Source organism: Panthera leo, chromosome B3, assembly GCF_018350215.1.
Source record: "Panthera leo isolate Ple1 chromosome B3, P.leo_Ple1_pat1.1, whole genome shotgun sequence".
Taxonomy (NCBI): domain Eukaryota; kingdom Metazoa; phylum Chordata; class Mammalia; order Carnivora; family Felidae; genus Panthera; species Panthera leo.
Window position 1 is genome coordinate 2,222,285 of NC_056684.1, and position 25,317 is coordinate 2,247,601.

A 25,317-nucleotide genomic window follows, 5' to 3' on the forward strand; every position below is an offset into this window, starting at 1 on the left:
CCATCGTCCTTTCTCTCGCATCTGCGCGTGTCCTTGAAACTTGGTCTCGGGGGTACCGAAGGGCCGTTCTGCCTGCTCTTTTCTGTGCGTGTGCGTGAGCGTTACACGTTCCCTGCGAAGGAGGAGTCTCACGGCACCTGTTCTGGGAGGGATGGGGTCGGGGGAGGCGCCGGTGGCCCACGGAGGTTTGGAGAGCGAATGCTCCTGCTCGGGAAGGCCAGACTGGAGCCGGGAGGTGACGGCCGCCCCCCTCCCCGCCCCGGAAGGAATCCAGGCCCACCCTGCACGGGGGTTCAGGCCCCCAGCACCGGGTGCCGGGGGGTCCGGCTCCGGCGCTGAGTCCCTGACCCCCTCAGTTCGCTCTTCAGTTGAGATTAGGAGGGGGTCTCCCCACGGTCCCGTCCCGGATCAGAACGAGTCTGCGTTTGCCCGGCTTTACTTCTTATTCTGATACTGCCCGCAAGCGCTTGGGACCCGCTGACCCTGACGTCTCGTGTGGCAGCCGCTGCAGACAGCCTGGGAAGGAGCAGGGGTGACCCTGGAAACACTGAGAGCAGGGTCTAGACGGCCAGACCGACGCACGGGTCGCTAGCCAGAGTGGGCAGCTGTGGAGGTACCCCATAACGTTGAGGGTGCCCGGCCGGGAGCTCTCGCAGAGGCTCCCCGTTAGAATTTACTGCCACGGGACGTCTCCCCCTGCTGGCGGTAAAGATCTGCCAGCCAGAGGGAGCCGTAGTTTCCTGTCAGTGAAACCACGGTTTCCTGCAAAATATGAGGTGTAGCTGGAAAAACCCGGCTACAAATATCAAAACGAGTTCCGAAGAAAACGGAAGGCCAGATGCTGGCTGCGTGGGCGCTGTCTGTGGTCGTTCGGTGCCGACGGGGGTCACGCAGGTGCCGATGGGGGACGCGCAGGTGCCGGGGCCAGCTGTCACGGAGGGCGGGGAGTGTGTTTCTAGGCCCCGGGGCTGCCAGCGTTGGGGCAGATTGTCCAAAGCGTCCCCTACGCTCCGGGGGGAGGTGCCGAGGTTTGGAGACACCGACTCTGGAGTCAGACGCACCACGGTCTGCGATTATGAGTCCCAGATCTGGGCATTCCGTAGCCATGTGGCCACAGACGAGGCGTCGACCCTCGGGGAGCCCCAGTTTCCTCACGGCTGTCGTGGAGGGGTGCCGGCACCTGCTCGGATTTCTTGCGCCAAATAATAGCGTGCACATCGGTGCTCAGCCCCGTATCTGCCGCCGAGCGGTCATGCGCTAAATGTGAGCTCCCATCAATATTCTGATCCGTCCCACACGCTGTGTCTGTACGAAAGCCTTTCAGAGCTGAGAGAGTACACGGAGGGGCTCGGGGAGCCCACGGAAGCCGACAGCCGGGACCACTGCTCCCCTCAGTCTGGCCAATCGGTTATCTCCCTGCTGAGCGCCGAGGAGTTAAAGAAGCTCATCGAGGAAGTGAAGGTTCTGGATGAAGCGACCTTAAAGGTAGGCTTCTTTTGCAAGCGCCCGCAGTGACCAAGGCCGAACTCCGAGCCGTGGCCGGAGCGGGGTCGGAGCCCGCGGGGGCGGGACAGGGCCTCACTGGACCCCCGAGACTCGACCCGCCACTCGAACGGAGCTTGGTGGCTTCTCAAGTGCTTGCGATCACTGGCTCCTTGCATCTTTGTAGCCATTTTGTAAAGGAGCCAGGTGAGCTCAGCTCAAGGTCACAGAGGTTTTCTGCCCCCAAGTTCTGTGCCTCGTGCACATCCCACGGCCTGCCGGCCTGGCGTTCACGTCCGGGAGATGCTTCAGGGCACCGTGCTGTTGTAAGCCGCGGGAATTTCCGAGCTCTGACCCCGGAGGCCTCCCCTGCCCACCGAGAGAGGGGGCTCCTTCCAGGGCTTGTGAGGCCCCGCCCCCGAAGTCACTCAAGCCATTGCGAAAGTGCCACTTCCCATAGGCTTCTGAGCACGACCGCAAGATGTGTGGAGAGGAAGTGGCCGGGCAGAGCTGAGGTCCGCTCAGCTCAGGCGCTCAAGGGCTTGCCCCCTCCTGCGTTGCCCCAGATCTGCAAAGGCTTTCCGCACCAGAATCGTCCAAGATTCTGCAAGAATTAGGGAGGCATCCTAGTTGGAATTGTCCAGGCCAAGGGTGTGGCTTAGCCTGAGCCGCACAAGACGCCCTGGGCTACGACTCACCCATCACCCGTAGCACCCTGGCACCATCGTCCCCCGGGGCCTCATTCACATGAAATAGCGCAGGCAAAAGTGTGTAGAACACAGAGAGCTGTCTCGTGTAGGGTGTCACCGGGAGACCATTTGCTTTTCTGCCGGACAAGGGCCCCTTACAGGGCAAGTAACCGGATACTTGGGTCAAAGTGGGGAGATGCGGGCCAGTGCTGGGGTAGAGCTGGGTGGTGAGATCCCTCCGTCCCTCTGGGTCGTGGGGGCTCCAAGCCCAAGGGTCACAGAGTCAGCTGCGCGACAGGTGCCCCGGTGGTGCCAGAGCCAGTGAATTGTTCACGTGAGGTCGTTCCCTCCCAGCGAGGGCCAGCTCGTGGGCCGAGAGCCACGTGGAAGCGCAGGTGTATTTTCGTGGATCCGCGTGGGGATGTGATAAATCATCACAGTCTGAATGTTCCGAAACCTGAACTGACGCCCGGTTGTCCGGCTTCTCTCTTTGCTTAAAGGGAACGGTCGGGTGGCGCTGGGTCTACGCGGCCACGTAGCAGGTTCCTTTGGGCGGGGGGACGTGCTGCCTGGTCCCCGGCAGTTCCCGTCACCCCTAGATCTCGCACGTCTGCACAGTCCGCTCCTGTAACCCGTCTGCCTGGCCCCCCGGATGCGTTTCAGCTTGGGGCCTCGGGTCAAGACCAGAAGGAGCTTCTCTGATTCCAGACAGCGCAGAAGGATTGTTTTGGCTCCTGTGAGCCCACGTGCAGGCCGGAAGCATGTGTGTGCGTGGGCGTGTGTGTGCGTGGGCTCGCGTGGGCGTGCGTGTGTGGGCTCTTGTGGGCGCGCGTGTGTGCGTGGGCGCGCGTGTGTATGGGCTCTTGTGGGCGCGCGTGTGTGTGTGGGCGTGCGTGTGTGCGTGGGTTCTTGTGGGGGCACACGTGTGTGTGGGCGCGCGTGTGTGTGGGCTCTTGTGGGCGCGCGTGTGTGCGTGGGCTTGCGTGTGTGTGGGCTCTTGTGGGTGCGCGTGTATACGTGGGCGCGCGTGTGTGCGTGGGTTCTTGTGGGGGCACACGTGTGTGTGGGCGCACGTGTGTGTGTGGGCGCGCGTGTGTGGGCTCTTGTGGGCGCGCGTGTGTGCGTGTGTGCGTGGGTTCTTGTGGGGGCACACGTGTGTGTGGGCGCGCGTGTGTGTGGGCTCTTGTGGGCGCGCGTGTGTGCGTGGGCGCGCGTGTGTGTGGGCTCTTGTGGGTGCGCGTGTATACGTGGGCGCGCGTGTGTGCGTGGGTTCTTGTGGGGGCACACGTGTGTGTGGGCGCGCGTGTGTGTGTGGGCGCGCGTGTGTGGGCTCTTGTGGGCGCGCGTGTGTGCGTGTGTGCGTGGGTTCTTGTGGGGGCACACGTGTGTGTGGGCGTGCGTGTGTGTGGGCTCTTGTGGGCGCGCGTGTGTGCGTGGGCGTGCGTGTGTGCGTGGGCGTGCGTGGGCGTGGGCGCGCGTGTGTGCGTGGGCTCTTAGGGGCGCGCGTGTGTGCGTGGGCGTGCGTGGGCGTGGGCGCGCGTGTGTGCGTGGGCTCTTAGGGGCGCGCATGTGGGCGTGCGTGGGCGTGGGCGCACGTGTGTGCGTGGGTGTGCGCGTGCGCGTGTGCTGCAGCCGGGAGTCCGCTGGGTTCCTTCCGGTGCTGCTCTACCCCCAGGAGGAGCAGGAAGAGAGAAGGAGCAGGCACTCCCTGCAGAACAGCCGTGACCCCTGGGGTTGCCGGTGTCCCAGGGGCCGGCCTGGCCCCACGCTGCAATGGTGGAGCTGTGTCACCCCACACGCTGGGTTTCCCCGACCCAGTGGCGCCCGGCCGGGTTGGGACAGGTGTGGGTGAGGGCGGGGCGGCCAGGGGAGGAGACGGGAACCGCACCTGGCATAACACGCTTTTTCTCTCCTAAGCTTCCTAGGACTCCAGAAAGCACAGTCCTCTCTGTCCAGATGACGGAACAGGTTCGAGGAGGTGACCTCACTTGGCACGTGGCCAAGCCCCATGGGGCTCGAGATCAAATCAGCCCGAGGTCCCACGCGCGTTAAACTGCTCAGGCTGGCGCGGCGGACGTCTTAAACGTATGCGTTTCCTCCCACAGCAACTGGACAGCATCCACGTCACCGTGTTGCACAAAGAGGAAGGGGCCGGCCTTGGGTTCAGCCTGGCAGGAGGAGCGGATCTAGAAAACAAGGTGATCACGGTGAGTGGCCCGACGCTGGGGGTGCGTGAGAGCCAGAGGCAGTGGCCCCCGGAGGGAGAACACGTGCCAGCCACACAGGGGGCCGGAGGAGTGCCTGGCACCAGGCCACCGTGCGGGGTTCCGAAGGGGGGCTGTCGGGACCCACCCTTCCCAGGAAGCATAGTAACGGTCGCCTGTGTGGCCCCATAGCCTACCTTCGTCTCGATCCTTAATTTAACGAAGAAGGGCTCCGTCTACCCCAGGCAACGTGAACATGCCAAAAGGATTCGGAATCACCTTAAGAAAATCACAGGGGTCCGGGCCCCACCAGGACTGCCGGCTCGGAATCTCGCAAGGTTTAACGCCTGCATTGTTGCAGGTCCTGTCTGGAGGAACGTTTCCCAAAAAACCCTCCAACCCCGCTAAATGTCACTGGATAGGACGCTTCAAAATGGTTCGTTGCCCGTTACGGGAATTTCAGGCCAACGACAACAGCAGAAATTCGAAGCAAGTCTTATCCGACGTCTCTCGTGTGGGGCGAGTAGACCAGCAAGGTGCCAACTACTAAACGTCGAGACGAGAATGATTTATGACCCCGGGCCTTTTTGGAAGGCCGCACCGCCAGGGCTCGAGGTTGACGACCTGGCCGTGATACCTAGCCCAGGCCACGAGGCAGGGGGGCCTCACCCGGATGGAAAGGCGCCTTGGGAAGAAGGCGCGTTCTGTCGAGGACGCTGCTTCCCCGGTTGTGCCCACTTGGAGAGTTGGGGGCTGTTGGCTTGGACACCAGAGAGGCCGATGATGGTTGGCTGGGGCATTGGGGCCATGCTGGACAGAAGAAGGAGCGGTTCCTGTGCAAGATCCGCAGAGCACAGCCCCGGCCGCATCCCGAGGCTTCGGGTCCTGGGGGCTCGCCCCTGTTCGGGGAGAGCCAGAGACGGCAGCCGGTATCACCTGCGCCCCTTCCCGCCGACCCCGTTATTCTGGCTGCTCCGTGGCCCCAAAGCCGAGCGCCCTCCTGCCCGATGGCCGTGTCGTCTCAGCGTGGTCTTTATGCGGACTCGCACGCACTTCCTCACCCGGCTGGAAACGACCCCCCCAGCTCAGCATCAGCCAGCATTAAACACGGCACGCCTCCCGGCGGGTGACTCGGCCGGTTCCTGCTGGTCGTCTCGGAGTCGCCCGGGTGCGAACGGTGACTTCCTTCTTGGCCAGCAGGCCCTCTACCGCACACAAAAGCACACGGGACCACCGAGGCCCGATTTCTGTCACCGAGCACACAGCAGAGAACCGTAATCCCTGGTTGTGCAGTCCACTTTCTGTTGGAAGGGACGAGAGAGCGGGCCCGCGGGAATGGCACTGGGGATCTTTGTCTGCCGAGTCGCGACGTCTCCCCGCCCCATTTGGCCGGCGAGCCTGAGACGCTGCGGCCACTCAAACCCCAGGAGGAAGCGGTGCACGCGGGCCAGGCGTGGACACTTCTGTACCTTTCCCGAGTCATTGAAAGAACTAACCCTGAGCACCGTCCACGGCCAAGGCCATGCTGGGCACTCACTGGCTTGTCCCTTTTAACTGGATCAGCATTTCTGCGGGAGGAGCTCTGAGAATGTCCAGACCTCCCAGGTGAGCGTTTCTCCAAAAAGCATATTCTGCGGAAGGTGGAGGCCCGAGGATTTCTGCCCGGAAGAAAAGGATTCTGTACCGGAACACTGTCGGGGGTCGCTGCCTCCCGCTGCCCGTTCTTACGGAGGTGTCACGGTCTCCAATACCTTCTTAAGCTGTGTAGACATTTTTCAGAACTTTTGTTTTCTCCAGGGTTCTTCACTTTGTCAGACCTTGGAAACCTTTTTTGTTTCTTCGGATACAATGCCTATGAACGTGGCACAGAATCGGGGCTTCAGGGAAACGACTCGGGGCGATGCTGCAGGGCAGGAGAGGTGGAAATAGGATTGTGGTGATGTGGTCTAGGACGCGGTGTTAGGAGGGGTTCTGAGGACCAGGCTGGCCATCACTGAGTGATCTCTGCTCGGGGTGGCCGCCGAAGGAGGTCCTGAGCCGGCAGCCCTGGTTTGAGACACGGTTATTTTAATTTTCTTTCCCCTAAGCAGCCTCTAGGCCTTGACTGACTGGTTGGGACCTTCCTGCCGGAAGGGTCTGGATCTGACGCCGGTGACCTCTGGGTCTTGACTTCCTGTGGCTTTTCAGGTGCACAGGGTGTTCCCCAACGGGCTGGCCTCCCAGGAAGGAACTATTCAGAAGGGCAACGAGGTTCTCTCCATCAACGGCAAGTCCCTCAAAGGGGCCACGCACAGCGACGCCCTGGCCATCCTCCGCCAAGCTCGGGACCCCAGGCAAGCTGTGATCGTCACACAGAAGCCGGCTCTGGAGGCCGCGCCCGACCTGAACTCATCCACAGATTCTACAAACTCGGCTTCTGTGGCCAGCGACGTTTCTGGGGATTCCAGTAAGTGCCCCCCAGCTCGGGGGAGGAAGCCCCCTGGCCGCGTGGGGCCAGTCCTGCCGTGGCTGCTCAGTGACGCGCGGCCCTAGGAACGCGTGGGCGGCAGGAGCCGCGTCTGTGTCTACCCGTGCACGTGCGAGGGCGGCCGGCAGCCTTCGCGGGGCTCGCGTGACGCCCAGGCGTGCGCGGCCTGGAGGGGAGGGCGTCCCTAACACGGTCCCCGTGCTTCCCCTGCAGCGGAGGCCACGGTGCACACGGTGACGATAGAGAAGACGTCCGCGGGGCTGGGCTTCAGCCTGGAAGGCGGCAAGGGCTCCCTGCTCGGGGACAAGCCTCTCACCGTGAACAGGATTTTCAAAGGTGAGCTGTGCGTCTGGCTCTCGGGGGTTCCCTCCGGCTGCGAGTGGCGGGCCAGGCCCCCAAAGGCCTCTGAGCACCTTCTGGGCCATGGCTGTTTGCAAGTCCACGCCCTCTAGGAGGCAGGCAGGCCATTTAGGGACTCGATTCTGCGGTTGCTGCCTGTTCTCCTTGGCTCGGATGTCCCCTTACTACTTCTGTTTCCCTGGGTCCTCGCCAGTGACTGAGCCCTGGGCCTGGCTCAGCTGGGCAGGCCTGGGCCAAGGGGAGGCCCCGAAACCCGCAGTAATCGATGTGATGGTTGTTTTTAATTTTTAAAAATTTATTTATTTTGGGGAGAGAGACAGAGACAGAGAGCAGGCAGGGGAGGGGCAGAGAGAGAGGGAGACACGGAATCCAAAGCAGGTTCCGGGCTCCGAGCTGTCAGCACAGAGCCCGACCCGGGGCTCGAACTCACGAACCGTGAGATCGTGACCTGAGCCGAAGTCGGACGCTTAGCTGACTGAGCCACCCAGGCGCCCCCAATGTGATGTTTTTAAAAAATTAAAATTAATTTTAATTTTTTAAAAATCCATAATGAACAAAGCACCAGAGCTTAAAATGAGGACACAGTCTTGACTTTCTACTTGCACACACTCGGCCTCCCTGGGCTCCCTTCAGTCCTGGTCCCGTCAGCTTCTGCTTTTATTAAAAATGTTGACATTTCGTTCGTCACGGGGTTGAGGTGCACTAGAGCGGGGGTCGCTCGGGTTTCCCTGTGAAAAGCGTGAATGGCCCGCAGCTACCACAGAACCCCCACCCCCACCCCCGGGTCTTCACCGCTTTTCTAGCTGGAGTCCCTGCGTTGTGGGGCCCTGGGCAGGAGTCTGGAGACCTGGGTTCTAGTCCCGGCTCTGCCTCTCACCTGCTGAATGACCGCTGCCCCCCCGGGCCCGAGGCTCCTCGTCCGCACGGAGGTGTGGGGTGTGTCTGGGCTTGTCAGACGGAGCCCCGCAGTGGCGGCTGGGCCCCGGGGGGGGGACCGAGGGTCACTGCGGGGGGGCTCCCCCAGGAACCCGTGTTTACTCCAACTCTGGGAAAGACCCTTTGGAGGTCGACTTGGGCTGAGCATGTGGCTCAAGGTCAAGAGACCCGGCTCCTAGTGGGAGCCGTGCTTCCGAGGGAGACCACTCTCCACCCTCGTCCCGTCTGCGTCCGCGGGGCCGGGCCGGCCAGCTGCCGGGAGATGCGGACGCTGGGGCCAGAAAGTCTGGGCTCAAACCCAGACCCCGCTACCTAGCGGCTCTGATGCTCGGCTGGGCTGCGGAACTCTTGGTTTCCTCGCGTGCGCAACGGGGCTACTGACACGCTCGCGGGGCGTCCGCGCAGAACCTGATGTGCACAACGGCCCAGCACATCTCACCAACTTCTTATCGTTGTCATTACTATTATCTTTTATTCGGTATTTCTGAATACCGTAGAACAGCGTTCCGTATGAACGATGACACTCCTCCCGGATGCAGCTTTGAGAGTGGGAGCCACATAGGATTGCGTCCCTCTTCACGCGGACGCAGGGGTCTTCTCCAGGCCGTTCAGGGGCAGCGTGCCTGGGGGGTTCACCGGCCCCCTCCCCACGCCACCCAGTGCCTGGCGAGCTCGTCGGAAGGGAGAGACCACGTGCGGACGGAGGTTGCTGGGCTGGTGTGCGTGCAGGTTGGAGGGGATCGGCCCCCCAGAGGGCTCCGTGACTCGCGGAAGTCTCCTCGGCCGGGCTCTGGGCTCGGAGCTGCCCGCGGCCGCCCTCCTCTGGGGATACGACGGGCCACACCTTTCCCAAGGGCCACAGAGCAGGAGCCTGGCATGCCAGCCTCAAAGCCACCATTTGATGAGCTGCCCCATTCCAGATCCAGCACCGAGCCCCTGAGGGATGGGCCCCCCGTTCCCTTCTGAGCCGTCCTGGCTCCCCAGAGACCGAGGCTAGGAGGTAACCTTCCTTGTCCCCCTGTCACCCGAGCAACCGGTTATCTATTTTTCTTCCTCTCGGGGGCAGCCTCGGAACAGAGCGAGACGATCCAGCCGGGAGATGAAATCTTACACTTGGCCGGCACTGCCGTGCAGGGGCTCACGCGGTTTGAAGCCTGGAACGTTATCAAGACGTTGCCTGACGGCCCCGTCACGATCGTCATCAGGAGGAGAAGCGTCCAGTCCTCGGGGACCACAGCGGCTGGGGAGCCCTAGGCAGGCCCGCGCCGACACCAAAGCCGGGGACGGACAGCCCCTCACAACTGCTAATTCTCAGGGTCACTGCTCACCCCTGCCTGGAGGGGGGAGGCAGCAGAGTCGCGCTTCCTGGTCGCTGCTGCCCTGGTCCAGACCTTCTGGGACACGCCCGGCCAGGGGAAGGGCCCGGTCACGCCGGGGAGGCCGCCAGTGCCTACAGACTATGTCCAGAGAGCGTAACGGTAATACTATGGTGCAGTAAATAAAACGGACACGTTACAGTTTGATATGAAACCCGTGTCCCGCTTCGCAGATTTCCCACGTCCTAGAACGGCAGAATGGCCGACTCCCCAGATAGCATTTGGGTTTCTTGTGAGCCTGCCTCGAGGGCACGCTGGGAGAGGACAGGCCATCCTGTCCTACTGGGCACGAGCCAGGGCAACTCAAAGGCTGGGGGCCACAACCCCCCCCCCCAAGGGTCGTTGTCTCACACACCTGGCCGTTGGTGCTGGCTGGTGGCTGGGCACCGAGTGGGGGCCATGAGCCCGGACGCTCACGGGCGGCCTCGCCCCGTGGCCCGGACCTCCTCGCAACATGGCGGCCGGGTGCCAGGGTGAGCGTCCCCGGAGAGTGAGGGGCAGGTGGCAGTCGTGTCCTTCCTGTGACACGCTCCGCTGGCTGTGGAGCCACACAGGTGTCTTCCTCAGTCCCTGACCCGTGGGGGCCGGCCTGGGTGCGAGGGGAGGGGAGATGCTTCTGGGCTCTTTTGGGAAAACACAATCTACCACTCGCAGCATTTGCAAAACTGGTTTGGGTTGGGCCGGAGACTCATCCTCGCAAGGGTGCTGCCTGGTGGGGGGGGCAAGGTAGCAGAGGACAGGTGAAACTCCGGGCACGGGCAGGTGTACCAAGAGCACGGGCCAGCGCGAGCAAGAGAGAGTGAAAGAAACTGCTACCACTTACCTAGCACGCGCCCAGCACTGGGTTGGTGTTCAATGGACCCTGTCTCCCTAATGACAGTAATGTCTCCAGAGCATGGTTTGTGCCATCGTATTCACGGGGGGGGGGGGGGGGGGGGGGGCACCAGGACGCGGAGACGGCAGGTAAGTTGTCCACGCTGGTAAACGATGAGGTCAATAACCAGAGGGATATGTGGTTCAGTCACCTCTTCACGCCCGATTGCCAAGCTCAGGACAAAGAAATGCCTAGAAGCAGCCAGCGCGCTCTTTGACGCGACCCCGGGCGGCGTTCCAGCCCCGTCCCGGCCCCACGTCTATCGCGAAAACCACAGACAATAGGAACACGAGTTATTCCCGGGGCCAGGAGCGCCGGGCCATGCCGGCGGGACCTGGTGGCTTCTCCGGGGCAGTGAACTCTTAGAAAAGGCCCCCGGGGCCTCCTCTTTACACGAGTGCCGCAGTGACCTCATGGCAGTGGCCGTCCCCTCGCCGTCCCGTTCACCCCGGGAAGCCGTTGGGCTCGGCGTGGTCATGTCCTGCCTGCTGCCCCCCTGCGTCCCCTTGTGAATCCCGTGAAGCCCCGGGCGGAGGCAGGAGCTGAGCCGCCACGTGGACCAGTTCTTCAGGTTTCATAGAAACCCTGAAGACGCAGCCCCGGAAGGCGTGACTCAGTCCTGCTGCCATCCGCGGGCTCCCACCTGCATGACGAGGCCACGGGAACCCGGAGGCACACCCCCGCCCCCACCACCTCGCGCAGAGACGATTCCGATCATCGGGCCGTTGTCAGGCAAGCGGCCAGGTCAGGCACGTGGACCAGCGCAGGGAAGGAGGACGCGGCCTTCCGTCGGGACTGGGAGGAGGGGACACGCATGAGCACGGTGCCGGCCGGGGCCAGGGACACACAGAAAGCCTCCCGCCGGGCCGGACAAGCCAAGTGAGCGACAGGGGCAGGCTGGTCTCGGGGCTGGGGCGCGGCTGTGGGTGTCGGAAGGGCCCCCGGCTCGTTAGGAACGGCCACGAGGCCAGGCCCAGAACAGCCTCTGCAGACGGTGTTTCCAGCCACCCACAGGGACCCCAGCGTCACGGTTCCCAACCTCGTCAACGCGGCACGGAAACGAGCCTCCCCGAGGGCCTCTCCCGGCTGCCCCGGTCCTCTGCTTTGGGCAGTGACCTCGCCCGTCCCTCCATCCGCACGGACTCCCGAGCAGCGGGCTGGGGCTGGCATTCGTGTCCCCGTGTCGTCCTAGAGACAGGAAGTCGACGCGCAGGGATGCGAGGGGTCTGAGTGGCGGGCACGGGACCAGACGCATGCTTTCGGACTCCTAGTCCAGTGCTCAGTTTACCCCGACGCCGGCAGGTGGGCGGGGTGCCCGGGGGGCCCCGTGAGACGTGCGCCGGGCAGCACGGCTCTCCACGTCGCTGGACGGCCCGGCACAGGCAGCCCCGTCTCGCTAAGACCACCGCCTCCCGGGGACTCCTGAGCCGGTGCGCCCAGACCTGGCTGCACCTGCGGAGGCGACTCAGGAGGCACTGACACAGGACAGTGCCGGGCAGTTCTTCACGAAGGAAGGGAATCGAAATAAAGTCAAGAGTCTGATGACGACTTCCCGAGAAGCTAGCGGGGTGATCCCGACGGCACGACCGTGGGATCTGTGGTTGCATCACAACCCAGGGAGAAGGGGGTTTTCTCAGCCCCGGACACGGAGCCTCCCGTTTTAAAGGCTGCTCGGGCTTCGGCACATTCAGGAGACGGGCGGGCCAGGCAGATGTGAGGACACGATGCACAGGACTCTGGAAACTCCCTGCAGGCACTTCCGGCTGCCACACAAGGGGACTCTGGTCAGACACGCAGGGATCTTCCGCACCAGCAAGGCGGGGGACCGCAGGGGAGGGGGTGCCGGAGAACTCCACACGACTGTGTGGTCCTGACCGGGGAGAGGCAAGGGACCTCGTGGGGCTGCTGAGGCCCCTCCCAGGTGGCAAGGCCGGGCTCCCCGGGTCCGACGGCCCACCGCGGTGGGCAGGGCCCGGGCAGGCCCGTGCGGGCACTCTGGCCGGCGCTGCTGGAGGGGACCTGCTCTCCCAGCCTTCCTGCTGACCCTGGCACGGCCCGACCCAGGCCTCTAGCACAGAGGGCAAGAGAAGTTAACTCAGGGGAAAGAGACAAAACAACCCGTTCAAATAGAAGATACAACAAACGAAATATTGGACGAATTTTTCCTTAACGCTCATCTCATCTGTTAAAGCAGTATTTTCTAAGTTTTTTTTTCAGGGACATCTTTTTAAAGGGGAGACCCTGGTGCGGTGTCATCAGGAAAACAGATGTCAGGTGTGCGGCAACAGGTTGGACAGAGTCCCGGACGCTGAAGGGGCAGGAGAGCCTGGTTTCCGGTATCGACAGGGGTTCCCTCTGACCAACAGGGACAGGAAGTCTCAGTGACTGGCACGGAAATTTGGACCGCGGAGTATCACCCTGTGGGCGGCGGCGGCTGGAGGGCTGGGTGTGCCGGCTGCAGGAGGTGTGCGGACAGCCGGCAGACAGGGCACCGGGGCGGGTCCCCCAAGGGGGCCCCGAGTGGGAGGAGAAGGAGCGGGACAGGGGGGCCTCTCTGGCCGGCCTCTGGGGAGACGAGCGGTCCCCAAGCGGCTTCCACAGAGGGAAAAGCGGTACCCCAGCACCTGGAGCTCTGTGACGAGCGACGCAAGTTCTGGGCCAGCGGGCGAGCACGTCAGCTGTAGAATTTCTTCACGGCTTTCTCCAGGTTGGCGTAGAAGCCAGCCATGCTGCGGGGGAAGAAGGAGTCCACCACACTCCGTGGGAGGTACCCGCTGAGGTCAGTCTGGAAGAATGTGACCAGGTGGGTCCGGCCGGGCTCCCTGGAGAAACCAGAGCAGGGTCACGTCACGTGTCCGTGGCAGGGCACTGGGGCCGCACAGCAGGGCCGGCGAGGAGGGCCTGCCCCCCACCCCGGAAAAACAGCCGGGACGTGGAGATTCATCCTCAGGAACCCCACGCAGCTCTGCGCCTGCCCACCAGACTTGCTCCAACGTCATGTAGGTCAAGGGCCTGGAGGAGGAGACCCTTTAGAACCCTGCCCTCCTCCCAGATGTACAGAAAGGGAAGTGAGGCCCGGAGACAGACGGGCTGAGCAGACAAGCAATGTCGGCCAGCACGTGCTGCTCTGGGCCGTGGCTTTTCCGGTCTGCGCGGACCATCCAGTCTGGGGCCACGACTCCCTCCATCTCAAAGCTTCACATCCTCCGCCCCCCCGCCCGCTGAGCCCGGGTGGCACCCCCCTCCTCTGTCTGCTCCTTCTCCCGGGGCTCGCCTGAGCCCTAGCATCCCTCTGCATGAACTCTGCCTGGAAACATGAGCAGGTAAAGGAGACACCTCTTGGGCGGTGGCGGGGAGCGCTGGGCATGGAGGGAGGTAAACACACGCCAGGCCGGGTGGGAAGAGGCAGCCCCCAGAGGCTACGGACAAGAAAACAAGGACAAGAGGGGGCGCCTGGGTGGCTCAGTCGGTTAAGCCTCCAACTTCAGCTCAGGTCACGATCTCGCGGTCTGTGAGTTCAAGCCCCGCGTCGGGCTCTGGGCTGACGGCTCAGAGCCTGGAGCCTGCTTCCGTTTCTGTGTCTCCCTCTCTCTCTGCCCCTCCCCCGTTCATGCTCTGTCTCTCTGTCTCAAAAATAAATAAACGTTAAAAAAAAATTAAAAAAAAAAAAAGAAAACAAGGACAAGAAAACAAGGCAGAAGTTCATGGTCTCGGTCAGGGCACCTGTGCATGCGGGGGACCAAAACCGCATGCAGCTGTGTGTCGCGGGGCGTGTGACTAAGCGATTTTCAAACTCCCGGAAGGAGTTTTAGCAAAACCCTGTGACAAGGCCCTTCGAGGACTGTGTGGTTGAAGGCGCACTCCCCCTGTCCTGCTGCCCATCCCCAACGGAAGTGTTACTCTGGGTCACAATCTCGGGTGCAATTTCTTTCACTGTCAACTGACCTCCAGTTATTATTTACCCAGAAAGTTCTAGTAAAAACCTGCCCCGAGCTATGAGAAAATGGGACAGAACTGCCCCTGAGTGCAGGGTCAGGGCTGGCTCACGTGTGCTCTCAGAATCGCCCGTCAGCCCCTAGCACTGCCAGCCTCTTCCGTGTTGGGGGGACCCAAGCCCTGTGTGGGACACGGGGTGGGGACGGCCAGCCGCTCAGCCACTCCGGGTCCTCCAACTCTGCACCGCCAGCCTCTGAAACCTTTCACCCGGCATAGATAACATGACCTCCTCCGGCCTCAGTTTCCTCATCTGCTAAATGGGACCATGACGTTTGCCCAGCCTGTCTTATGGGGCGGGAGGGAGCAGTCCACATTGAACAGCAAGAACAAGGCCTCCCACGGTCCCTTCCCCTGGGCCTGGTGCTTTGGGACATTGCATCACTGACGAGTAATGTCAAAGCCTACAGAGCCATAAGGCATTTTTATGACTGCAAATCGTAATTAACGTGCCCCATGAACGAAAGGTCCACAGTTAAGCTACGCGTGGGTCTGGGCACGTAATTCCATGCAGGAGATCAATCTCACCCGGGCAGAGGTTCGCAGAAGCAACCACAAGGGTGGTTGAACCCTCTCACGTACCCCGGCCTCGGGGGGCATGACCGATGTTCCACGTTCACAGCTGGAAGACAGCACAAAGTGGCCAGTGAGCTGCGACCTCAGACAGTCGGGGCACCGTGGCCCCTCCTGCCCGCAGACCCCGCCATCTGGGGCCCGAGGAGTCAGCACGGGCGCCCCGTGACCTGCCCCTGAGCGTCCCCCCCGACCCGTGTCCCTCACACCCACACACACACACGTGCGCACACGCTCATGGGCGTCCACACACGTGCACAGCCTCCCCAAGCCTGCCAGCTTCTTAGAGAAAAGAACACTGCACGGGCCGAGGCACGGCGGTAGGAGAGGCGCCCCCCCTGCCGGGATCCGGAGGAACAGCAGGGGCTGCGGGTTCCCCGGGTGAAATACGCCGTGGCAGGACTCTGTTCCCCGCTGGGAAGGAGGGGACGGCCCACAGCCCCTCGGGGACGCGCCCCCACGGGCCCAGCGGCTCGTTGCACACGGAGGCTCCGTGCAGTCAAACCAGGCGACATGTGTCGGGCGTGGACGATGAGCCTTGGCGGCCAGCGGGGCGCTGGCCACATCTGAGACTTAGACGTAAAATTACGGGGCGCCTGGGGGGCTCAGCCGGTTAAGCGTCCGCCTTCGGCCCAGGTCGTGATCTCACGGTTCGTGGGTTCCAGCCCTGCGTCGGGCCCTGTGCCGATGGCTCAGAGCCTGGAGCTGCTTCGGATTCTGTGTCTCCCCCTCTCTCTGCCCCTCCCCTGCTTGCACTCTGTCTCTCTCTCTTGAATAAACATTTATTAAAGGAAAACATACATATATATGAAATTACTAGCATGTGGGCCCTCCCCCTCGGCCCTCCGTGGCACAGGATCCCACCCAAGCCGACGAGCAGAGGCCCATGCACAAGGGACGCAGTACGTGATCCCGGGGCGGCCGGCCGGCACTCACCGTTGGAGCTGAGAGTCCCATCCTCGTACTTCTTGACCAACACCAAGTCCACGAAATCTCTGGGGGAAATGAGCTTCATGGCGGCCGAGGGGGTGGCGGTTCTGCTGATACACAGCGTCTGTCAAAGCCAAGGGGAGTCCAGCTGCCGGCCGGAGGTCTCCCTGCTCCCACCCCACACCCCGGGGTCTGGGAAACTGGGGAGGGGGCAGCGCTGACCGTGGACTGCAGGCTCTAGATCGGGGCCACTCTGAGCTTACGTCTCAGGGTCCCCAGAGTTGCCACTGACTGTGCGTCCAGGGAGAGCCTGGCTGGGCAAAGCTCTCGGGCACCTCCCCCTGCCACTGAGCTCTGAGACCTGGGTGTCATGAACCCATTTGACAGGTGAGGACACGGGGGCTGGGAGAGGTGAAGCAGCTCACCGCTAAGCTCAGGCGGGGAGGTGTGAACCGCCTGAGAGGCAGGAGGGGTGCTGGTTTTTGGCTAACCCTGCACCTGCCTGACCCTGAGAGGCTGAGCCAGGCAGCTTTCTGCTTCCCCACGTCCCGGCCCTGGAGGACGTGCCCCAGGAACCCCACCCCGTCCCAGAGCACCCCACCAGTCCTCTCTCCCACCCTGTAAGCCAAGGTCACCCTAAACCCACCCGGGCTCTAGCCCACTTTCCCCTGGAGAGGCAGGGCCCCGCCCTCTCAGGCTCACAAAGGAGAACAGGTGGAGGACGGGGCGGGCCGCCTGGGGGCGAGGGACAGCACGATTGGCAGGTGTTTTCTCAGCCACCTCTGTCCCCAGGGTTTGAGTCTGCAGCCAGGCAGGCAATCCCTGGGGGGAACCGGGAATCCTTTTCCAGATGACCCGGCTTCCCCCGTGTGCCTCCTAAAACCACCTGCCCGAGAACGGGCTCACCTTGACTCAGGCCCTCCCTCCCCACTGGAGACACGGGCACAGCACGCTCGACCCGTCTGGAATCCTGTCACGCGCGCCCGAGTCCCCGTGCCCGAGTTCCCCAGGGCGCCAAAGGGACACGTCAGGATGCTGATTCCAACAGCAAAGGAGGGCACGCAGGAGTGAGAATGTCCTGCCCTCCCCTCTCTTGAGCAGATTCTTTTTTTTTTTTTTTTTTTTAAAGCATATTCTTTCTAAAGGCCAAAGCTTCTGTCAGAAACAAGGCAGTCCGGCCTTGTCTGAGTCCTCATACTGTGCAGCAGGACCAGCAGAAGCGATTTGTTCTTAGTAACAACACGGCCGGCTTCTACTCCCGATTCCTGCCGCAGGATGCCTCGTTCCTGAAGGAGGGTGTTTGGGGACGGAGATAAAGAGGACACGGGTAAGAGACCCTGAAGGTGTCAGCGCGTGTCCTCAATGCCACAAGCTTGTGGCGTGGCCCTGTGTCTCATCCATCCGTCTGTCCATCCATCATCTACCTATCAACTCGGAGATTCGTCACAATCTGGCTGATACACACCGCCCTGCAGGGGAGGGCTCCTTCCCCCCATTCTCACTGCTTCACGGAGAGGTCAGGAGGTGCCGTGGTCAGCCACTTCCCCCGCTGAGCTCACCAGCAGCCCGTGTGTTCCCCTCTTTTGTAGCTATTGTCCACTAAAGGCTCTTTCTTCCTTGTTTGTTTTTTTTTTTTTTGAAGATTTTATTGTTAAGTAATCTCTACACCCAACGTGGGGCTTGAACCTGCAACCCCAAGATCAAGACTCACACGTGCCATCGACTGAGCCAGAGAGGTGTCCCCTCTAACTTTCTAAGTGGAAAGTCTTATCTTTTCACGGACACGTGAATTAATTCAAGGAGAAAAGACCCCCTGTTCCTCTCATGAGAGATGTAAAATAGTTTACTTTTATAGCTTATAGTCCTTCATCAACACTGGTAATCTAATCATGTTATTTTACTAAATTATAATCCTATCCTCAGTCCAGATTTGAAAAATTTTTAATGTAATTTTTAATTTTTTTTAACGTTCATTTATTTTCGAAGCAGGGGAGGGGCAGAGAGAGCGGGAGACACAGAATCCGAAGCAGGCCCCAGGCTCCGAGCTGTCCGCACAGAGCCCAACACGGGGCTCGAACTCACAGACTGTGAGATCATGACCTGAGCCGATGCTTAACCAAATGTGCCCCCCAGGCACCCTGGGTAAATTTATTTTAAAATGAAGCTATTTAGGGGTGCCTGGGTGGCTCGGTCGGTTGAGCGTCCGACTTCGGCTCAGGTCATGATCTCGCGGTTCGTGGGTTCGAGCCCCGCATCGGGCTCTGTGCTGACAGCTCGGAGCCCGGGGCCTGCTTCGGATTCTGTGTCTCCCTCTCTCTCTGCCCCTCCCCCACACGCGTTCTGTCTGTCTCTCTCAAAAATAAATAAACATTAAAAAAAATTAAAAAAAGATAAAATGAAGCTATTTAACTATCCCAAGATGGGGGGCGGGGGGTGGAAATATCACTTGACATAAAGGCCACCGCAAAATATACAGGCAAAGGATTGTTGGATTGTAATTCTAAGGGGACTAGCAGATGTCAAACGGGGGTCAAAGGCACATTAGTCCCCGAGACCCCCCTCTTCAGACTGTCAGAGAGTAAACTGAGATGGGGCGATCTCACCATGTGGGATTCCATTTCAGCTCTGGCCTGACGTCTTTTGTATCCCAGGGGTGTGTGCCCCACTCCTCAGGAAACGGGGACATACACTATGACAAGGGACTGCAATGTGACTTTTGGCCGAGGCAGAGAACACCTGGGTCCTACCGACTGGCCAACACACAGCACTATGTCTTGAAGGTTTCACAGCGTCGGCTGTGTAAACAGCCGAGAGGCGGTCACGTCCACAGATGGCAAAATCAAACCGGGTGGCAACATTTCCCCCCAAGGCAACTGGCTTATTAGTTTTGTCTACGACTTTGTTTTGTTTCCTTAACTTCCGTAATCAGAATGAGGTGGGTTCTTCCTGCTTACAAGCTCCTGAGGCTTAATGTTCTGAAGACACAACCATCTAGAATTGTGTTCCTATGGTGGCTGATATCTCCACGTGGCTGTTTAAACTGACATCGAGAGTAACGACAAACAAAATTAGCAATTCACATCCTCAAACAATTCATTTCCTTCACTTTCTTGACACGTTCAAGGGCTCTGTGGCCAACCGGGGCTAGTGGCTACTGTAGTAGGCGTGGTTACAGCACAATTCCATTATGGTGGAAAGTTCTACTGGGCGGGGTAGCTTAGACGACGCACGTCTTACCAATGGAGAAACTGTAATCCAGAGCCGCCACCTGGCATAGCCCCGCAGCTGGCAGAGAACCCCGACGCTGGGGCCAGGACTCTGGATTCATGATCACGGCCCCATCAGAGGGCGATATTTCAAACCAGAGCTGGGAGGTCAAGGTCAAATCCAGGCACTGGCCCGGCAGCTGCAGGGCCCACATTCACACCCCCTCTTTCGTCAGCTGCTGCGTTCTCTGCACTCTGCTCAGGGTTCCTCCGCCTCGCCAGTCACGCCGTCTCCTACCTGGACCTGGCCAGCGGGCAGCCTGTGTTTGCTGGGTACCAGGGGTTTGCAGGGTCCTCCCCTTGCCAAGAGCTGCCGCTGACCAGCTCCAGAGGGAGGTGACTGCCAGGGTAAGAGCGCTCGCAAAGACTTACATCCGTGATGCTTTCGATAATTTCAAAGCTGCTCACATTCTCATCCCACTGGTCTCTCAGGGTCCCAGCAAGTGGCTTAACGCAGCCCCACACCTTCTCTGGCGTCCCATTCACGATGCCTTCTCCCCGGTACCTGGAGCACAAGGAGGAAGGTGATGCCAGGCATCAACCAAACGCTTTTTATCCTGGGATCGTACACAAGGACTCGGTGCCACATCTGTCACCGCTCTTTGAGACAGCCTCGCGGATTGGGGGCTGAGGTTTACCAGCCCGCCTCCCCTCAGGCCTGCAGGAATGGACAGTGAGCTTTCGCAAGAGACAGTTTGCTGGAAATGGTTGAGATAAAAACAGGAAGGTTTTCTGGACGACAACTGGCCAGCTGATTCCAGGGTGCTAGGGGAGACTGGAATTATTTTAGGAAGCAAACCCACAGAGACATCCAGAATGGTGTGGCCCTTCTGATGAACTTGGACAAGGCACTTACAGGTTCCCTGGAAACTCCATAGATGGCCTCCAGGAAACTGAGACTCCATTCTGTCAAAAGGCACAGAATCACAGAATTTAGAGCTAGAAGGGCTCTGGGAGATCACCTGGCCCCTTCCCCTGGTCTGGAAGTCTGGAGCCTCGAGAGGTGGGATTCTCCAAGGTGCGTGACCCCACTCGTGTGCCAGGGCAGGGGTCCTGGACCAAGCTGAACGTGATGGAGCAACGGCTCTTAACTGGATTCCAAGGGCTCAGGGCGGTTTTCCAGCCTCTCCAAATCACCACGCATTTTGTTTCCTCCAGCAATGTCAGTCTGCTCGTTAAAAGTCATGAGCTGCGCAGGCAAAAACTATTCCCATGCCGCCCTCCCGGGAACACAGCGAGAGGTGCAGGCTTTGGAACCTGGTGTTTTGGCTCGACTCCAAACCACCGTGTGCTAGCCAGGTGGCCTTGGACAAGTCACACAAGGAAAGGGACAGACACTTATCTCCCGGGGTCATAGTGCGCACAACAGGCCTAGGATTTTTTTTTTCTTTTAAGGAAACAACCCTCAAGGGAATCTCCTCCCAATCCAGCTCCAAGGTATTGGAATGCAGAAAGGAGCGGGAAGAGGAGGAGCCTGGGGTCTACGGAGGAGACCCCGGCCCCAGGGAGCAAAGGCCCCACGACCCCTTCCTGCCCAGCTCCTCACTCACGGCTTCCCGGCAAATTTTCCATCCTGACTTGTCTCGCCGGTACTGGAGCATCTTCTCCGCCACCGCCTCGCCCATCTGCGCGGCCAGCGCCGGGTCCATAGCGCCAAGGGCCGCGCGTGGCTGCGGGGTCGCGGCCCGGCTGAGCGGCGGCGGGCGCCGGATCCGGGAGGCCACAGCTCGCGGGCCCGGGCGGAACCTGGGCCTCGGCCCCGCCCCGCGCTCGGGATTGGCCCAGGCAGGCAGACGGGCCCCGCCCCACGCTCGGGATTGGCCCAGGCAGGCAGACGGGCCCCGCCCCGCGCTCGGGATTGGCCCAGGCAGGCAGACCGGCGGCCGGAGACTGGCAGGGCCCGCGAGCGCCAGACCCGGCTGGGCGGGCCCGGGGATCACGGCGCAGACCTGCCGGGTCCGCCTCCCGCCCGCCGGGTCCCGGGAGCCGCCTTGCACCCCGAGCTCGGGGCGGCCCCGCGGAGGCCCAGGCGGGCCGGGAGCGCGCACCGGTGCTCGGAGCGCCCGCAGGCCTGCAGCCGGGCCGGGCGACCGTGCAGTTCGCGTCGGAGATGAGCTTCTGGGGTGGCTGCTGCGGGGGCGCAGGGGGGGTGGTGCGCGGGGACGCGGGGTAGGGGCCGCAGCCGCGGAGGGGAGACGGCGGGGCCGGGGAGGAGAGGGCTCCGCCGCCGGTGCCCAGACGGGGGAGGCTGGAGGTCTGTGCCAGTGACGTGGGGGCTGCAGAACGGCGGCCGCCCCTGAGGCCTGAGCCCCTGGGGACCGTGGTGCCCTCAGTTCTGGGCACTTGGGGTCGGAGGGCTGAACGACCTAACTGGAGGGGCCCAGGAGGCGTGGGATGTGGGGGGCATCTGGGGCAGAGTGAGGCTCCGGGTAAGAGGTACAGGCTTCTGCGCATCCAGGTGGCCTCGGTCTTGGGGAGCGAGTGGGGCCACATCCCCCTGGTGCGAATGGCAAGGGCAGCCTCGGTCTCTCCTCTTCTGGAACCAACCAAATGTGTGAAGAGGTCAGTACTGAGGTCTGTGTGTGCGTGCGTCCCTGTGCCTGTTGTTTCTTGTAAAGGTGTGAAAAATGGTTGTAAACCAAAAGACGACTTGAAAATCCTTTTCGGAGATTGTGATGGGCTGCCGGGCTGTAAGGAAGCCCTGGACGGGGACTTGGGGACTTAGGGACTCCCGGGTTCCCGACCCGGCTTCATCCTGTAGTGGCTGTGTGATTTGGGGCAAGTCACTTAACCTCTCTGAGCCTCAGTTTGTTCCAAGATGAAGCGAGACACTAATCAATGTCTCCGTGCCAAGTGAAGTCACACATGGGTATTCCTAGGAGGCAGCAAAGGAAAGACCAATGAGGTAACCACATTAAAAAGAATTAAGCACAGGGGCGCTTGGATGGTTCAGTCGGTTGACCTTGGGACTCTGGATTTTGGCTCTGGTCGTGATCCCAGGGCTTGGGATCCAGCCCCGCTTTGGGCTCTGCGCAGAGTATGCAGCCTGCTTAAGAGTCTGTCTCTCCCTCTGCCCCTCTGCCCCTCTCCCCCACTCTCTCGCTCTGTCTCTAAAAATAAAATAATTTTTTATTAAATTTTTTTTTAACATTTATTTATTTATTTTTTTTTTTTTTTTTTTAATTTTTTATTTTATTTTTGGGACAGAGAGAGACAGAGCATGAACGGGGGAGGGGCAGAGAGAGAGGGAGACACAGAATCAGAAACAGGCTCCAGGCTCCGAGCCATCAGCCCAGAGCCTGACGCGGGGCTCGAACTCACGGACCGCGAGATCATGACCTGGCTGAAGTCGGACGCTTAACCGACTGCGCCACCCAGGCGCCCCAACATTTATTTATTTTTGAGACAGAGAGAGACAGAGTATGAACGGGGGAGGGCCAGAGAGAGAGGGAGACACAGAATCGGAAGCAGGCTCCAGGCTCTGAGCCATCGGCCCAGAGCCTGACGCGGGACTCGAACTCACGGACCACGAGATCGTGACCTGAGCTGAAGTCGGGCGCTCAACCGACTGAGCCACCCAGGCGCCCCTAAAATAATTTTTAAACATAGGGAAAAAAGATGTTTTAAAAAAATTAAGCACATCAAAAATGCCACAAAAATATCTGAAGGAAAAATTGGAGCACTGTTTATCTAAAAGTAAGTTTTTGTCATGTACAAAGTGCTCTTACGAATTATTAGGATATATGCAAACAACCGAACAGACAAAACGAATGCATCAGATGGGAACAGATGCTCTGCAGAAAAATTAACAGGGCTAAGAAGGCAGTGAAAAGTTGCAGGACCTCCCTCATAGGGAATCCGTCACTAAAACATTAAAACAAGCGTCCACTTTCACGCCTATCAGCCGGGCAGATAAAGAGGTCTGTTAATTCCGGGTAGGCGGGTGTATGTTTTAATACGCTGCGGGCAGGAGTCTAAACTTATGTAACCTTCTGGGAGGAGAACAGCCTATCAAAATGTGAGTTTACTTGTGCTTTGACCAAGAAACTCCTGCACAAAGCCAAAGATTGATCATGCAACCGGAAAGAAATCTGTTTGTTGGCGGAGTAAAGAAAGTTACAGGGTATTCATTCAGTGGACTATTAGGTAGCCATTAAAACAGTGAGACACAGGAAGGGGAGGGAGCCCGGCTGGGACAGGAAATATTCTCTGGAGCACAGGCAGCAGGCTGGACACGGTTGATGGGAAGTCGGCTGTTCTAGCCAAGAGCAATTTATTCTCTATGAAGGAAAAAAAATGGTATTGAAAACTCAGTTTATGAGGGCTGATGGGGGGTGGGAGGGAGGGGAGGGTGGGTGATGGGTATTGAAGAGGGCGTCTTTTGGGAGGAGCACTGGGTGTTGTATGGAAACCGATTTGACAATAAATTTCATATATTAAAAAAAAAACTCAGTTTAAGAATTGGCTTAGTATTATTTAAATTCTTAACTCTCCCCTATGAATGTTTTATATGTGCAATGTGCACTGACAGGGAATATATATATATATATATTTTTTTTTTTTAATTTATTTTTTTTTTTGCCAAAAATATATATTAAAAGACAAGGGTATTGTAGGTAGGAAAGTCAGTGCGCAGCTCAGATTGCCTGGATTCAGATCCCAGCATCGCCACGTAACTAGCTGTGACCCTGGCAAGTCACTGACCCTTGCAGACTTTAGCGTCCTCATTTGGAAAATGAGAAAAATCATAGCACTAACTCCTGGGGTTGACATATGAGCCGAAGGTTTTAACGGATGGGTTGGCAATCGGAATGGTGGCTGGCGTACCATGAATGTTCATATGTAACATATCATATGTGTCTTGAGTGAGAAAAAAAACTAGAGATGTTTGTGTATGTTTATACATCGATGTGTTTAGAAGATTGGCTTCTAGCAAGATACAAACTGTGAGCAGGAGGGAGTGATGCCAAAGGCCGTTACTCTTTTTATTTTGTATCCTCATACACTGTGTGTAATTATTCTAATTCCTAACATGTAAGACTTTTTAAATTAATAAAAGCCTCCTTGACAAATTCAGTGTAGGCTTTCTGTAAAGCTGCAGCTCAAGACCTCGTCAGCTGGGACCTGTCAGAGATTTTTTGTTTGGGGATAAAACACAGTGAAAGCATAGCTCAGGGAAAGTCAGTCTTTCTGTAGAAAGCGATTTTCTTTTCTTTTTTTTTTTAATGTTTATTTACTTTTGAGAAACAGAGCATGAGTGGGGGAGGGGCAGAGAGAGGAGGAGACACAGAATCCGAAGCAGGTTCCAGGCTCTGAGCCATCAGCACAGAGCCTGATGCGGGGCTGAAACCCACGAGCTGTGAGATCGTGACCTGAGTCAAAATCAAGAGTCAGACGCTCAACCAACGGAGCCACCAAGGTGCCCCATAAGGTTACAGATTCTTTTTTTTTTTTTTTAATTTCTTTTAATGTTACTTTATTTTTGAGACAGAGCATGAGTGGGGGAGGGCAGAGAGAGAGGGAGACAGAATCAGAAGCGGGCTCCAGGCTCCAAGCTGCCAGCCCAGAGCCCGACGCGGGGCTGGAACCCAGGAACCATGAGATCACGACCTGAGCCGAAGTCAGATGCTTAGCCGACTGAGCCACCCAGGCGCCTGGAAAGTGACTTTAAAGTAGACATCAAACACTTAAGAGACTTATTCTTATATAAATGGGACATTTTTTTTTTTTTTTAAAAGAGTTAACACTGTAAGAGTGTTTAATGTTTGCTCCCAGAAAACAAGAAGCCCGGAGACCTGTGGAGGTTGTGGGGGCCGGGCAGGGGCGGGGGTCGGCCCACAGGACTAGCCGCTCACAGGGCTTGAGGCTGACGTTCAGAACTGATGGGAAGGAGGATGGAGCCACTCTGCCGTCCCCACTGATCAGAGCCCCTGCCACCACGTCCTCAGGCCTCTGAGTAACCCAGCTGTGAGAGCAGATCGCGCTGGAATCCTAGTTGAATATTAAATCAGTGTAGATGGCGGGAGGGTGGGGTGGGGGGGGTGGGGGGAGCCCGGCGGCCTCCACCCCACCCCAGCTCCAGCTCCAGACCGCGGAGGGGTGGGCCCCTGTGTGCACACCCTCCAGCCCTAAGAGCTCCTGAATGGGGTATTTGCGTTCTACTTGGA

General features: G+C 59.4%; 2 protein-coding genes across 7 annotated transcripts in view; one reads left to right on the forward strand and one right to left on the reverse strand.

Annotated features, from left to right (window-relative positions):
• IL16 (interleukin 16) overlaps window positions 1-9,668 on the forward strand; it is a 70,275-nt gene extending 60,607 nt beyond the window's left edge. For 2 of the 3 annotated variants that reach the window (XM_042940828.1, XM_042940829.1), the window contains exons 3-7: window positions 1,317-1,485; window positions 4,277-4,378; window positions 6,563-6,821; window positions 7,056-7,178; window positions 9,199-9,668. In XM_042940828.1, the coding sequence (XP_042796762.1) occupies window positions 1,317-1,485; window positions 4,277-4,378; window positions 6,563-6,821; window positions 7,056-7,178; window positions 9,199-9,392 (847 nt within the window). In that variant the 3' untranslated portion in view covers window positions 9,393-9,668. The remainder of the gene's footprint in view (window positions 1-1,316; window positions 1,486-4,276; window positions 4,379-6,562; window positions 6,822-7,055; window positions 7,179-9,198) is intronic. The other variant, XM_042940827.1, reaches the window with a different exon arrangement.
• A 776-nt stretch (window positions 9,669-10,444) lies between these two features.
• On the reverse strand, window positions 10,445-20,881 carry STARD5 (StAR related lipid transfer domain containing 5). 4 transcript variants are annotated; one of them, XM_042940839.1, is made up of 7 exons: window positions 20,701-20,881; window positions 20,007-20,056; window positions 19,523-19,655; window positions 17,083-17,170; window positions 15,891-16,008; window positions 14,910-15,003; window positions 13,069-13,210 (listed from the first exon to the last, which is right to left on the reverse strand). In XM_042940839.1, the coding sequence occupies exons 1-7, from the start codon at window positions 20,797-20,799 to the stop codon at window positions 13,169-13,171; spliced, it is 624 nt and encodes a 207-aa protein (XP_042796773.1). In that variant the 5' UTR covers window positions 20,800-20,881; the 3' UTR covers window positions 13,069-13,168. The 4 variants fall into 4 exon arrangements, with proteins under 4 accessions (XP_042796771.1, XP_042796772.1, XP_042796774.1 ...); XM_042940837.1 differs by lacking the exon at window positions 17,083-17,170 and having other exon boundaries at window positions 10,445-13,210; XM_042940838.1 differs by lacking the exon at window positions 14,910-15,003 and having other exon boundaries at window positions 10,445-13,210.
• Between the last annotated feature and the right edge of the window lie 4,436 nt (window positions 20,882-25,317).